Below are 13,208 nucleotides of genomic sequence, written 5' to 3' on the forward strand. Positions count from 1 at the left end.
GAGGCATGCATAAGCATCACCCCTCTGATGACGTCTCAACTCACTTGTCCTTTCCATTTCCCCCTTTTATCCAAAGTCAAAAAGCAGTTTTTAACTCCTGATATTACATGTAGACTGACATATTCTGCCAGTCTGAGTTGACTTCTTTATTCAAAGTCTTTTTCTAGTTCCATCATCAGCTGGTGCTTGGTAGTAATCCCTCAGCACCAGGGAGGTTCATTCCTGGGAGTCATGTCCCACACTGGGGGGAAGGCAATGCGTTTACATGCTGAGTTTGGCTTAGAGTGTGGTTATATTTGAGCAACATGGAAGTTCTTGGGAGGTAACTCTTAGGCACCCCATAGCTCTAGGCCTAGTTCATATTTCAAGCACACATGGTAACCATCAATTGATGGCAGGAGCTTCATTCCTTAGAGTCAGTTTCCACTTGGGGGGAAAAGTTGTGAGTTTATTTGCAGGGCTTGCCTCATAGAGAGTCCATATTTGAGAAATGAGATTTGAAGGAGGAAACTCTTGGGTGTTAATTATACATAGAGGTAATTTCATTATTGCAAGGATAAGGTTCATAAATGCAAGCTTTAAGATTGACAGCTTGTCTGTCTTACTGACCTGGACCTGTTTTCTTTTTTAGAACAAGAGCTATATAAAACAAAGTGTTATTATGTGAGCCTCTATCTATCTAGAAAACAATCCTATGGCAACCAGGATACCTTTATATTCCATAGAAGTATCTAGCTATGTAACTTTCAAGATGTTCAAAAATCTATGTGCATAAGAAACCTCACCTTATCCCAACTTTATCTTCTTATCAAGGTTATTTTAGTTTATATATAGAGCTTAAATTATATATTGGCCTTGCTATTCATGGAAAATTATTCACACATGCTTTCAGAGAAGACTCATAGTAAAAGTTTAACTGGTAAGGAAATTAGATTCTTTCTGTTATATATAGCATTTTGTAAATAATAAAATATACAATATTCCCATAACCATCTCCATTTTATATATTAAAGAAGTTCATAGCTTATAAAACAATCATGTATATTATACAGGATTACAGCATTTTCACTGCCAACAACTTGCATTGTTGTGAAACATTTGTCACAAATGATATAAGAACATCATCAAAATATTACTGCTAACTACAGTCCATAGTTTACATTTGGTGTATTTTTACAAAAGATACTCTTTTTATTTATATCACATATTAGTATTGTATACATTTTATAGTTCATGTGGGAACATTTTAAAAATTATGCTATTAATTATAGTCCATTATCCACCATGGGGTTTACTGTGTCATATAATCCTATATCTCATACTAAAATCCAAAGCGTATACTTAGTGGCTTTCAGTTTCACCACCCCAGTCAATTTTAGAATGTTTTCATACCTGAAAAGAGTTAAAATCCCATATTCCCTTATACATCCTATTTTTGACCCTTTACATTGATATAGTACTATATTTGCCATTGTTACAAAGATGTATAATATCTCTATTAACTATCAACCATGTTACATTAATTTTATTTCCCTTGCATCATCATATCTTTAACCACCTCTAATATTAATGTACATTTGTTCTAGTTCATAGAAGAAAATTCTTGTAATTGTAATATTAACCACAACCTTTATCCACCACTGAATTTTCTATGTTTACAGTCTCTAGAGTATTCTCTAGCTTTCTTTCAATTGACATTAACATCCCTAGACTACCCACGAAGCTACCATTATATTTATACATCAGTAATATTGTCTAAGGATGGTAGGTAAGTTTAAGTTTCTAAAGTAGAAGAGAGACACAACTCACAGGTGGGCACATCAGTGCCCAAAATCCCTAGAGTGACATTGGGAACAGCTTATATTCACTACAACATAAAACTTGCTATCACAGAAATGTTGAATCATTACTGGAGTTCAAATAGGGCACACACTGCATAAATGTCATGGTAGATTAAGGTATAGTTGTTATCACAGGAAGAATTAATAAAGTCAAGACCTTAACAAAGTCAAACATGCATGATATTTAAAGAATATCAACTAGATAGAACAGGTTGTGCAAAGGAATGAATTAAGGTGCTTCACCCCAAAACAGTTTCCAACTGGAAAAATCTATCATATTCAAGATTAAATGATAGAATAGCAAGATTAAAGCATCTACAACAACACAGTATAATTCTGCAACTGAGAGAAACATAAATTCCCTGTTTTCTAAAAATTTTAATAATGAATATTGCATTCATCTTCACAGAGAATGTGGGAGTAGGTTGTCCAGAAGGACTGACTTTATGAAAATTAATCAAGCTGAACTCTTATTTGTAGTATTTTCTGTATATTTAGAACCTGTGGATACATTACCACAAAATTTGTTTTGCCTAATCACCTATCCACACTCTATTTCAAATTTTAAACTTAAAAAATATTATTATCTAAAGATGGCAATGAAATTTTTCTTAATATTTGCATAGCTTCAATTATAAGTACATAAAATAATATTTTATCTGCACACTGTTGGTAGATCTTTGCATTTCTTAAAGTGGACAGTATATTATTTGATTCAAACTGAACATACATGAGTTTAGATTAGTTCAAATTTTTAGGGTGCTTGATACAAAGATTTATGAATTAATTTATATTCTCCTGACAATATAGGGGAGTGTTAATTTCTTTACACTCTAGTTAATGGGGAGTTTACCCAAATGATATTTAAACTACTGCTACTCAATGTCATTTCAATTTGTATTCATTTTATGTTTTTTTTTTGAAAAGTGAAACTTCTCTCCTTGATTAATAGCACTGCAAAAACCCAACTGCATGACTAACTGCATTTTACATATCTAGTTGTAATTTTATCCTTTCCCTTTCTCCCCTATATCACTCTTTCCTCCACTTATCCAAGTAAAACCTACCTTGTGATGTACCTGATTATCTTTAACTTCTTTGTCTTCACCTAACAGCCCCAAGCCATTTAAAGACTGCCACATTTGAGTCTGATCACACACTCCTGAATATGACACAAGAAAAACAAAATTTTGCTAAATGTCCTCACTTTAAATTCATAACACCTAACTTCAAATGGACTTCTAAACCTCCAAAAATTTAAATATCTAGTGTCTATTCACTATCCCTGTTTCTAGATGACTATATTATACTTTCTCAATTTTCTTGGATCTTCCAGTTCCTCCTTTCCACACATCTATGCCAATTCATGAATAAGACACTTCACTCCCATTTCCTATTTTCTGAAAATATTGAAGCATTCAGAAGAAAACTTCAATTTAAACTGTTGTTATTTCCCCCACTTATATGAAAATTTTCTCAGGTCCTCAAGTTCTCATTCTCACTTTTAAAGTGTGGAGGTAAAGTGCCTAGTGCAAGTGAAGTTCAAAATTTTCACATATACAATAGATTTCCACCCAGTTCAGCATCTCAGGGATATAGTTCCAGCTTTTCTTCTCCATCCTTCCTATACTACAACTTTCATTAGGTTATTTCCATCAGCATGCAAAAGATGTAATTTTATCCCACTAATGTATCTCATTTTCACAACTCCCAACTCCTATTTACATAAAAATTTGAAAATCTTGTATGTATTTATTATTCCTAATTGCTGTCCTTCACAGGAAAGTCAAATTCTCTTAACCCGAATAAATATTCAAAGCCACTCTTGTTATTATTATCAATTGTCAATGACATTTATCTTGTTAAATCCAGAATTAAATTTTCAATCTTTATAGTACAAACAGCAACATTTGACACATCATATCAAATTCTCTTTCATGATGCAGAATTTTACTTGGTTTGTATGGCCTTGGGTTTTTCTTTTATTTACCTTCTTTTTCATTGATTTTTCCTTCTTAATCTTTTCCAAATTTCCCCATCTTCATTTTTATCAATTTTATTGAAATGTATTTGTAAACCATACAATCCCTCAAAAGAATACAACCAATGACATTTGGCATAACCACAAAGTCATGCATTCATCATAGCAAGCATTAGAACATTTTCATTACTCCAAAAGAGAATCATCCTTCTCCTTTAGTAATTACCTCTCAATCCCTATAAACATCATTTGCCATATATAATGCTAACCTATATCTGTCTTTATAAATTTATTTTTATTTATATTTTGTATAGCTGAAGTTAAACGATATGTAGTAGTTTGTGTCTAGACTCTGCTTAGCATAATTCTTTGTCTAGTATTGAAGGAAGGATATTAATGAATTACAATGCTCTGTAGTCCCTAGTTTGCATTGGTTGTATTTTTATCTATATATTATACAATTATTAACATCCTGTAAAATTACAGCACATTTGTCCAGTTGCAGAAAAAACATTCATATAGGTGAAAGTAAGTCTCTCTTTTATGAATTTTCATAAAGGCAGTATCAACCCTCATGCTAATCCATTGCATATGCATTTACTAGTAATTTAGAACTATTGGAATTTTCTTTTCTCTCACTGTTGATAAGAATTTTGTGTATAAAAGACTGCTTAGAAATATTTTTATTTTTATTTCATAATGACAGCCAACCCATTAACATAGCTAAATTTTTACTGAGAGTGTAGGAGATTTTAAACCATAACTTACACATCTGTTGAGGGGTAAAGACAGCTACTAAGCTGACAAGTCTAACAGACCCTGTGACTTAGGGATCAAAGTGATGATCTGTTCAGCAGAGTGGCTGTATAGACATATTTTTAGTACTCTGTTATTTCCTCTTCCCCTTGTCAGACAGATAGACTGAATTTTATTTATTACTTACTTTAGAAAAGGCCCAGGGAAGGGACAGGAGAAAGAATAACTGAGCATAATTATAAAAAATAAGAAAGAAACCACTTAGCAAATGTAGCAATTTGATATATTTATGAATTCCAAAAATAGATATTGGACTATGTTACTGATCTGACCTGTACCTGGGCATGATTGAGTTATGATTAGGGCATTACCAAGGTGTGGGGAGTCACAGATAAAAGGCATGGCAAAGAACAGAATTTAGGGTTTCTGATGTTGGAGTTTTGATGTTGGAGTTTGATGCTGAAGACTTAAACTGGAGCCCTGGGAAGATCACAGAGGAAAGAGAAGCCAGAAAGGAACCTTGAACCCAGAGAAAAGCAAGCCCAGGAATATAGGAACCCAGGAAGCCTGATCCTTTGCAGACATTGGCAGCCATCTTGCTCCAAATAAACTTTGGTGAGGGAAGTAACATGCTTTATGGCCTGGTATCTGTAAGCTCTTACTCCAAATAAATACCCTTTATTAAAACCAAGCAATTTCTGGTATTTTGCATCAACACCCCTTTGGCTGACTAGTATTGAAAATATTGTATATAATCTGGAAAAAGTAGGTAGAGAGAAACAGAAATTTTAGTCATAAGTTTCACTGTTAACACAATTTCTTATGAATGGTATTTTATGAGACAAAGTAAGAAAAGGGAGGGAAATAAAAGGCATGTAACTCTCTTTTCTTCATTATGTCAAGGGATGTGGATAAATTACAGGGTACAAAATATATACTGTTTGGGAAAAAAAAGAGATAGAAGGAAAATCAGCAAGAGGGTGGTAGCTTAAGGAGCTCCTAGAGTCATCTCCTGCTACAGGGTAGTTAGTAAACACCCAGAGCTTTCTGGAGCTACTTGAAGCACCTGTTTGGGGCTTCAAGAGGTCAGAAGAGCATCCTGCCATATACTTGAAGTAATGGGAGGAGGAAAGTGCACATCATCAAATAAGATTCATAAGTAGAGCACTGCATACCACGGAGGCTGGTGCCCATCCTCCAGTGGAGGCACAAGCCACCTGGGGAGCTGTTCTGTGGCTGAATTGAAAGCTCCACTTCCCCCAAATGGGGAGGAAGAGATGGTTGGGCACCAACTTCAGTTACTGATGAGTAAATTCAGTTGGCTAAAATATAATCCTAAGAACAGCTAAAGTTTGAGCATGTTTAAGTCAGAAAGTGGCCAATAACCACCATCTTAACTCTGTGCCAGTTACAGGGGGAAGTAGGCAGACTGAAATTCACAGTGCTAGTAGGTGCTGACTTTTTTCATCCATATCAGATTGCAGCTCTAGCCTAAGCCCCAACCCCACGTCCAGCAGGGAGGATGCTGGTGGGATCTGTGTCACTCTATTCATGAAATTATTGGCCAAGCCATGGAAGCCATTTGTTGTCCTACTCTGGTGGTGCAAGCTGCCCCAGGAACTGTTCAGTGGCTATAATTGGAAGTTCCATTTCCCAAAATGAGGGTAGGAGATGGTTGGCTACTGATTTCAGCTACTGATTAGTAGACTTGGCTAGCTAAGGTAAAACCCTAGGAACAGCAAGGGTGTGAATCTGTCCAAGTAAGAAAAAAGACAATGACCACCATTTTGACTCCACCCCCAGCATGAGGGGAAGCCAGGCTGACCAAAAGTCACAGTGCTGGTAGGAACTGGTTTGTTTGACCCAGATCAGCCTGCAGCCCTAGACTAGGCTTCTGTCCCACCTCTGGCAAGGAAAAGTCTGTCATGCCCTGCACCAGCCTATCCAGGTAACTGTATATACCTTTGGCTGGCACAGAATGAATAATTGGAAGGCTACCAGGGTAACTGCAGCCATTTTGGGCTCATACTGCATAGATTGCTGCCCACACTTGCATCTCCATTCCCACAGAGGCAGGAAGAAAGGGGTAAAATCTTTGTCAGTCTCTCTGCACAACTATAGTCTAAGTCTGCATGACTTGGATTATTCCATGCAGCTCTGAGTCTGTCCCTAACCCAGATAAAGGGGAATGATGGGAGAAGCTTCATTGGTCCCTGGGGCAATGAGAGTAGCTTGAGCTTCCACAGCTTTTAGCACCAAGTACATCCTTGAATATTATTGTACAACCAGCAAGAGAGAAAGGACAGGAAGTCCTAAACTAAAGAGAAAATTTGTACCCAGAAAAAACACTCTAGGAAATCAGATGCCAAGACATCAACAAAAAATTATACTCCACTCCAAGAAACAGGAAGATATGGCCCAGTTAAAGGAAGAAGATAAGCTTCCAGAAGAAATAAAGGAGTTGAGACAACTAATCATAGATGTTCAAGCAAATCTTCTTAGTGAATTCAATAAGCTGGCAAAGGAGATTGAGGATATTAAGAAGACATTGGATGGCAACAAAGAAGAATTTGAAAGCAGATCAAATAGCAGATCTTATGGGAATAAATGGTGTAATAAATGAATTTTTTAAAAAAACATTGGAATCATACAAGAAGAGGCAGAAGAAAGGATTCATGAGCTTGAAGAATTGGCCTCTGAAAGTGAAAATGCCAAACAACAAATGAAGAAAAGAATGGAAAAAATTGAACAAGGTCTCAGGGAATTAAATGACAGCAAAACACATGTAAACATACATGTCATGGGTGTCCCAGAAGGAGAAGAGAAGGGAAAAGGAGCAGAAGGAATATCTGAAGAAATAATGGTAGAAAATTTCCCAACCCTATTGAAGGACATAGATATCAATGTCCAAGAAGCACAATGTACACCCATCCAAAAATAATGAAGAGACAGACCAACTACATGACACATACTAATCAGAATGTCAAATGCCAAAAACAAAGAGAGAATTCTGAGAACAGCAAGAGAAAAGCAATGCATAACATATAAGGGATACCCAATCAGATTAAGTGCTGATTTCTCACCAGAAAGCATGGAAGCAAGAAGACAGTTGTCTGATATATTTAAAATACTACAGGAGAAAAATTTCCAGCCAAGAATCTTATATCCAGCAAAACTGTCTTTCAAAAGTGAGGGCAAGGTTAGAATAGTCACAGATAAACAGAAACAGAATTTCTCAGCAAGAGACCAGATTTCCAGGAATACTAATGGGTGTGCTAGAGCCTGAAAAGAAAAGACAGGAGAGAGGCCTGAAAGAGAGTCTAGAAATGAGGATTATATTAATAACAATAGCTGAAACAGTCACGAGAGTTGTGAAAATAATATATGACAGATACAACTCAAATAGTTAGGAATAAACTTAACCAATGATTTAGAGCGCTTTTATTCAGAAAACTGCAACTCAATGTTAAAAGAAATAATAAAAGGACTAAATAACTGGAAGAACATTCCACGTTCATGGATTGGAAGACTAAATATCATTAAGAAGTCAATTCTACTCAAATTTGTGTACTGTTTCAATGCAATCCCAATAAAAATACCATCAGCACTTAAAAAAATTGTGAAAACACAGTTATCAAAAATGTTTGGAGGGGTAAGCATTCCTGAATAGCCAGAAACATATAAAGGAAAACTGAGCTCTCATCTCCATACTTTAAATTATATTACCTACCTATAGTGGTAAAAACAACATGGTACTGACATAGAGTCAGACACATAGACCAATGGAACCAAATTAATGGTTCAGAAACAGACCTTCACATGTTTGGTCAAGTGATGTTTGACTAGGCTGTCAAACACACACGGTTCGGATAGAACAGTCCATTCAACAAATGGTGCTGAAAGATTGGATATCCATAGCCAAAAGAACAGATGTCTCCTATCTCACACCTTATCCAAAAACTAACTCAAAATGGTTCAGAAGGAAGAAGCATAAAACTTCTAGAAGCAGTATTCTAGAATTGTAGAATTGTAGGGAAATATCTTCAAGACCAGGTGGTCGGTTGTTGGAAAATAAGGCATAATGATCTCATATGGAAAGACATGCGTTTCCCTGGTAATGCTTGAAATGTAAGAAGTTTGGCAGCTGGGAGTGTTGGGCAAGAACACTCAAGTGGGATGAAGCTGTCATGGGCTACAAGAATTATGAACATATTTACTTGGTAGTTATAAGGAATATCTAGACTTTGTACTCCAAGATAAGACCTGTTAGTTCCTTGGGACGGATGGGTAACTTTAGACAATAGTTGATTGAATTTCGTAGGTTATAGGTAATATCAATGTTGAACTACATGTAGCTGCTTGTTTGCATGTATGCTGGGGTATATATGGAAGCCCCTCTGAGGCAATACATTTGTCTGATGAGTCTCTACTCACAGACCCCCTGATCCCAGCTATCTTTCTTTCTCTTTGTTTCATTCTCCCCCTTCTTTTTCATTCCCAATACAGAAGTTTACAACTTATGTCACAAAAAATATGTTTAAAGGATAATAATACAGTAGGCTGGGGGAAAAACACACCAAATATAAGAGAAGGACTATAATTAATAGTAAGATTTTGACAATATTATTTCATAAATTTTAACAAATGTCTCACAACAATGAAAGGTGTTGGTGAAGGAGTGATGTATGGGACCCCTGTATGATGTTATGCAAGTTTGCTTTGTAAGTTAACAACTTTTACCATATTCTTTATTGTTTATGTGTGTTCATATATAAATATATAAAGATAATAATAATAGGGTGGATTGGGGGAAATTTTTTTGGTTAGTAGTAATATTTTGACAATGTTGTTTAATCATTAGTTAAAAAGTTTTAACAACAATGCAAGATATTGGTGGTAGGGTGAGTTATGAAAGTCCTGTATGATGCTATATATGTTTGTTTTGTGAGTTCACAACTATTACTACATATTTCATGTTTATGTATGTTTATGTATGAGTGATATACTTCACTAAAATATTTTTTAAAAAGAGATGGGTCTATAAATTTTCTTCCTTTCCAATCCTTGATATGAATTAACAAATCAAAATGCTGCAGAAATATTCCAACTCGTGTGATTTGTCAATGTTTGTTGACAGCGTATCCTGTTATTATGGTGTGTTTACTAAGATTTCTCATGGCCCTCATTGGCAATCTCCTTATAATTATACCATCCATCATTGACCAACATATACAAATTCCCTTGTACTTCTTCTCAAATATTGTTCCTCTTAGACCTCTGCTATGTCTCAGTTACTATCTCCAAGACCTTCACTGGCAATTTGATTAACAGTAGCTCTCTCTTTTGGGGTGCATCTTTCTAGTCTTCCTCATGGTTTCCTTGAATAGTACATAGATGATCTCACTCATATTGATGTCCTGTGACCACTCTTTCACTCTTTTGCCATCTGCCACCCTCTGAACTATGAGGGTATTATGAAAAAGGATACTTGCTTAAATATGTCCACTAACACTTAATTCTGTGTTGGCATGTCTGCACACAACTACAATCTTCTCCTTGCCTCTCAGGGCATCCAATCTCATATATAAACTCTTTTGTGAAATCCCTCAGTTACTCAGAACCACTTGCTCAAATGAGTACTTGGATGAAGTTGGAGCAGCTGTTGTTACCTCCTCATTGATATTTGGCTATTTGTGTCCATTGCTCTCACACATATTCATCTTTCCTACAATATTGGAGTTCCAGCAACTGTATGTCAATGCAAAGCCTCCTCCACCTACAATCTTCACTTGGTTGTTTTGACTTTTCCCCTTAGTGCTGTTGCAGTGCCATATTTGAAACTATCCACAGATATTCCCAGTGTTTATGACCTATTGGTGTCTTTGTTCTATACAGTATTTTTCCAAAACTGAATACTATTATATTTGGTCTAAGATATAAGGATATTAAGGCTGCTTTGTAGAAAAATTTATGATATTTATTTAGGTTCTGTCACTGGTAAATAAGTGAAAGCTAAGAGAAGCCATATCAAAAGTCTGGATAAAATGCTTAATTAGCTGATATGTATAACTACATTATTCTATGAATCACTTTTGTTAATTTTCTTAACACTCTTGTTACTTCCATAATTCTTATTGTTTTCCAATTGCCTCACTTTTCCTCCTTTACCTTTCCCCCAATTCTTTCATACTTTCATCTCCTCCCACCCTATATTAAATGGAAAATAAATATGATTAAATTTATGGCCATTTTTTTCCAAATCTATAAAATTGTACAATGCAAAGTGTAACCATAATGTAACTATATACCATGATTAGTAGCAATATTTCAATATGTGCTCATCAGTTGTAATAAATGTACCACACTAATGAAAAGTGTTATTAATGGGGAAAATGTGGGAAATAGAGTGAGTTATATAGAAATTCCATATATTTTATAGGTAACATTTATGTAATCTAAAAGTTATTTAAAAAAAAATAAAAAAGAAAATATATATACCTTTCTTTGACCTTGATGATCTCAATCACCTATTTGTTCAACAAATATGTATGGATAAACTCTTCTTGCTTTTTAAAAATTTAATTGTCCTTTCTTTAAAGGTACATATATCACAAAAAATGTTACATTAAAAAATATAAGGGACTCCCATATACCTCACACACCCTCCCCCATTCCTCCCACATCAACAATCTCTTTCATCATCATGGCCCATTCATTTCATTTGGTGAATACATTTTGAAGTACTGCTACACAGATCAGATTATAGTTTATTTTGTAGTTTACACTCTCCCCAAGTCCATTCAGTGGGTTATGGCAGGATATATAACATCCTGCATCTGTTCCTGCAATGTCATTCAGGACAATTCCAAGTCCCCAAAATGCCCCTGCATCACACCTATTCTTCCCTCTCCTTGCCCTCAGCAATTCCCATGGCCACTATCTCCATATCAGTGATACAATTTCTTCCATTGCCAGAGTCACTAACTTTTACTTTCCAGGTTTTATTTATGGTAATTGGGATATATTAATAAAGCACACAGCAAGATCCTTATTCCAGCAGAGCTGAAATTCCAGCAGGGGAAGCATAAAATAAATGGGGATACATGGTTTGCTAAAAATAATACATAATGTGGAAGGAACACAAACCATAAAATTGATACCAGAAAGGGTTTTAAGAATTCTGAAGTACTGCAATTTCAGAATAGTCAGCCCTCCACACATGATGACTTTCTAGTAATGGTTGATGGAAATAAGGAATTTAACTATATAGGTATCACTGGAAAGTGCACTCTGAACAAAGAGAACAGTCAGAGCCAACACCTTAAATTAGGATTTCCTCATTTTTGTGAGGGCAGCAAAGAAGCAGTAGGGAAATGTGGACTGATCCAGGGAAGAACAGTAGACAATGAGTTGAAAGAATTAATGAACAAATGTGAATGTATTTTTCAGGACTTTATATACAATTGTGAAAACTCTAAATATAAAAGGATTCTCTGTAGAGTGGTGAACATAGATGAAATGTCCTGTCAAGATTTGAATTGACTATATTTTATGCTGTGTTTTTAATTTTTAGGAAGGGAATATGAATCTAAAGATCAGAAATGAGAGAGTTTCCAACAAATTACATAGGTGAGCAATGTTTGTGCTGGATAAGTTAAGGAAACCACTCTTGGAAATTTGAGATCCTTATTAGACATCCAATTATAGAATTAAATTAGATGATTGGATACATAAAGCTTGACATAAGAAAGATAATGAGATATAGAAATTAAATGGTTAGACTTGATGGAATAATGATGAAAGAAAAGCAGAGAAACTGTTAACCAACAGTTAGTCCAGAAAGAACAAATAACAAAAAGGAGTCCTGAGAATATCCAAAGTAAAGAAGGAAATGGATAGAAATGTTGGAATTATATTGAAGTGTTTGTAAATATCAGTGATAAAATTTGAGTAGGGTGATGGTTGAAACAGAAAGTATAAGGTCATGTATATATCTAGAAAGAAAACTAAAAAGTGAAGCCTGAGGCTGTAGAACATAGTGAACCCTGGTGCAGAAAATGATGTTTGTACATATACTGTATTTCCAACTTTCAAGACTAAAAATATCTGACCTGCTAAAGAAACAACAAAGTGACACATTAAAAACACTTTGAATATAACAGTCCGAAAAAGAAGGAAAGGTGCTAAAGATGATAAAGTAATCAAATGGGGATAACTACATTCTCTTTCTTTAGCACTTGAGCAGACCCTGATGACCACTTTTCAAGGAATTTCTTTTTTAAGGTACTTAGATTAAATAAACATTACTTAAAAATATAGGGGATCCCAATATGGCCCAATTCCCACAACTCCCACATTTTCCCACATTAACAACATCCTTCACTAGTGTAGTATATTAATTGCAAACTTTTAACATATTTTGGAACATTGCCATTGAGCATGTATTAGAATTTACATTGTAGCTTTCACTCTCTCCTACACAATACTGTAGGTTATGGCCAGATGTATGATGGCCTGTATCTGTCACTGCAATATCATGAATGATGATTCCCAAGTCCCCAGAATGCCCCCATATTACACCTGTTTTTCTCTCTCACTGCCTTCAGAACCCCCAGTAGCCACTGTCTCCA

The 13,208-nt window shown here is 35.2% G+C and overlaps 1 protein-coding gene across 1 annotated transcript in view; it reads right to left on the reverse strand.

Annotated features, from left to right (window-relative positions):
* Positions 1–6,843, reverse strand: part of LOC101424813 (olfactory receptor 2T2) — a 55,761-nt gene extending 48,918 nt beyond the window's left edge. Inside the window, exons 1-2 of the mRNA XM_004481218.3 lie at positions 6,753–6,843; positions 2,909–3,003 (exon numbers count right to left, since the gene is read on the reverse strand). Of these exons, the coding sequence (XP_004481275.2) occupies positions 2,909–3,003; positions 6,753–6,843 (186 nt within the window). The remainder of the gene's footprint in view (positions 1–2,908; positions 3,004–6,752) is intronic.
* Between the last annotated feature and the right edge of the window lie 6,365 nt (positions 6,844–13,208).

This window comes from Dasypus novemcinctus, chromosome 16 (assembly GCF_030445035.2).
Source record: "Dasypus novemcinctus isolate mDasNov1 chromosome 16, mDasNov1.1.hap2, whole genome shotgun sequence".
Classification (NCBI taxonomy): Eukaryota; Metazoa; Chordata; class Mammalia; order Cingulata; family Dasypodidae; genus Dasypus; species Dasypus novemcinctus.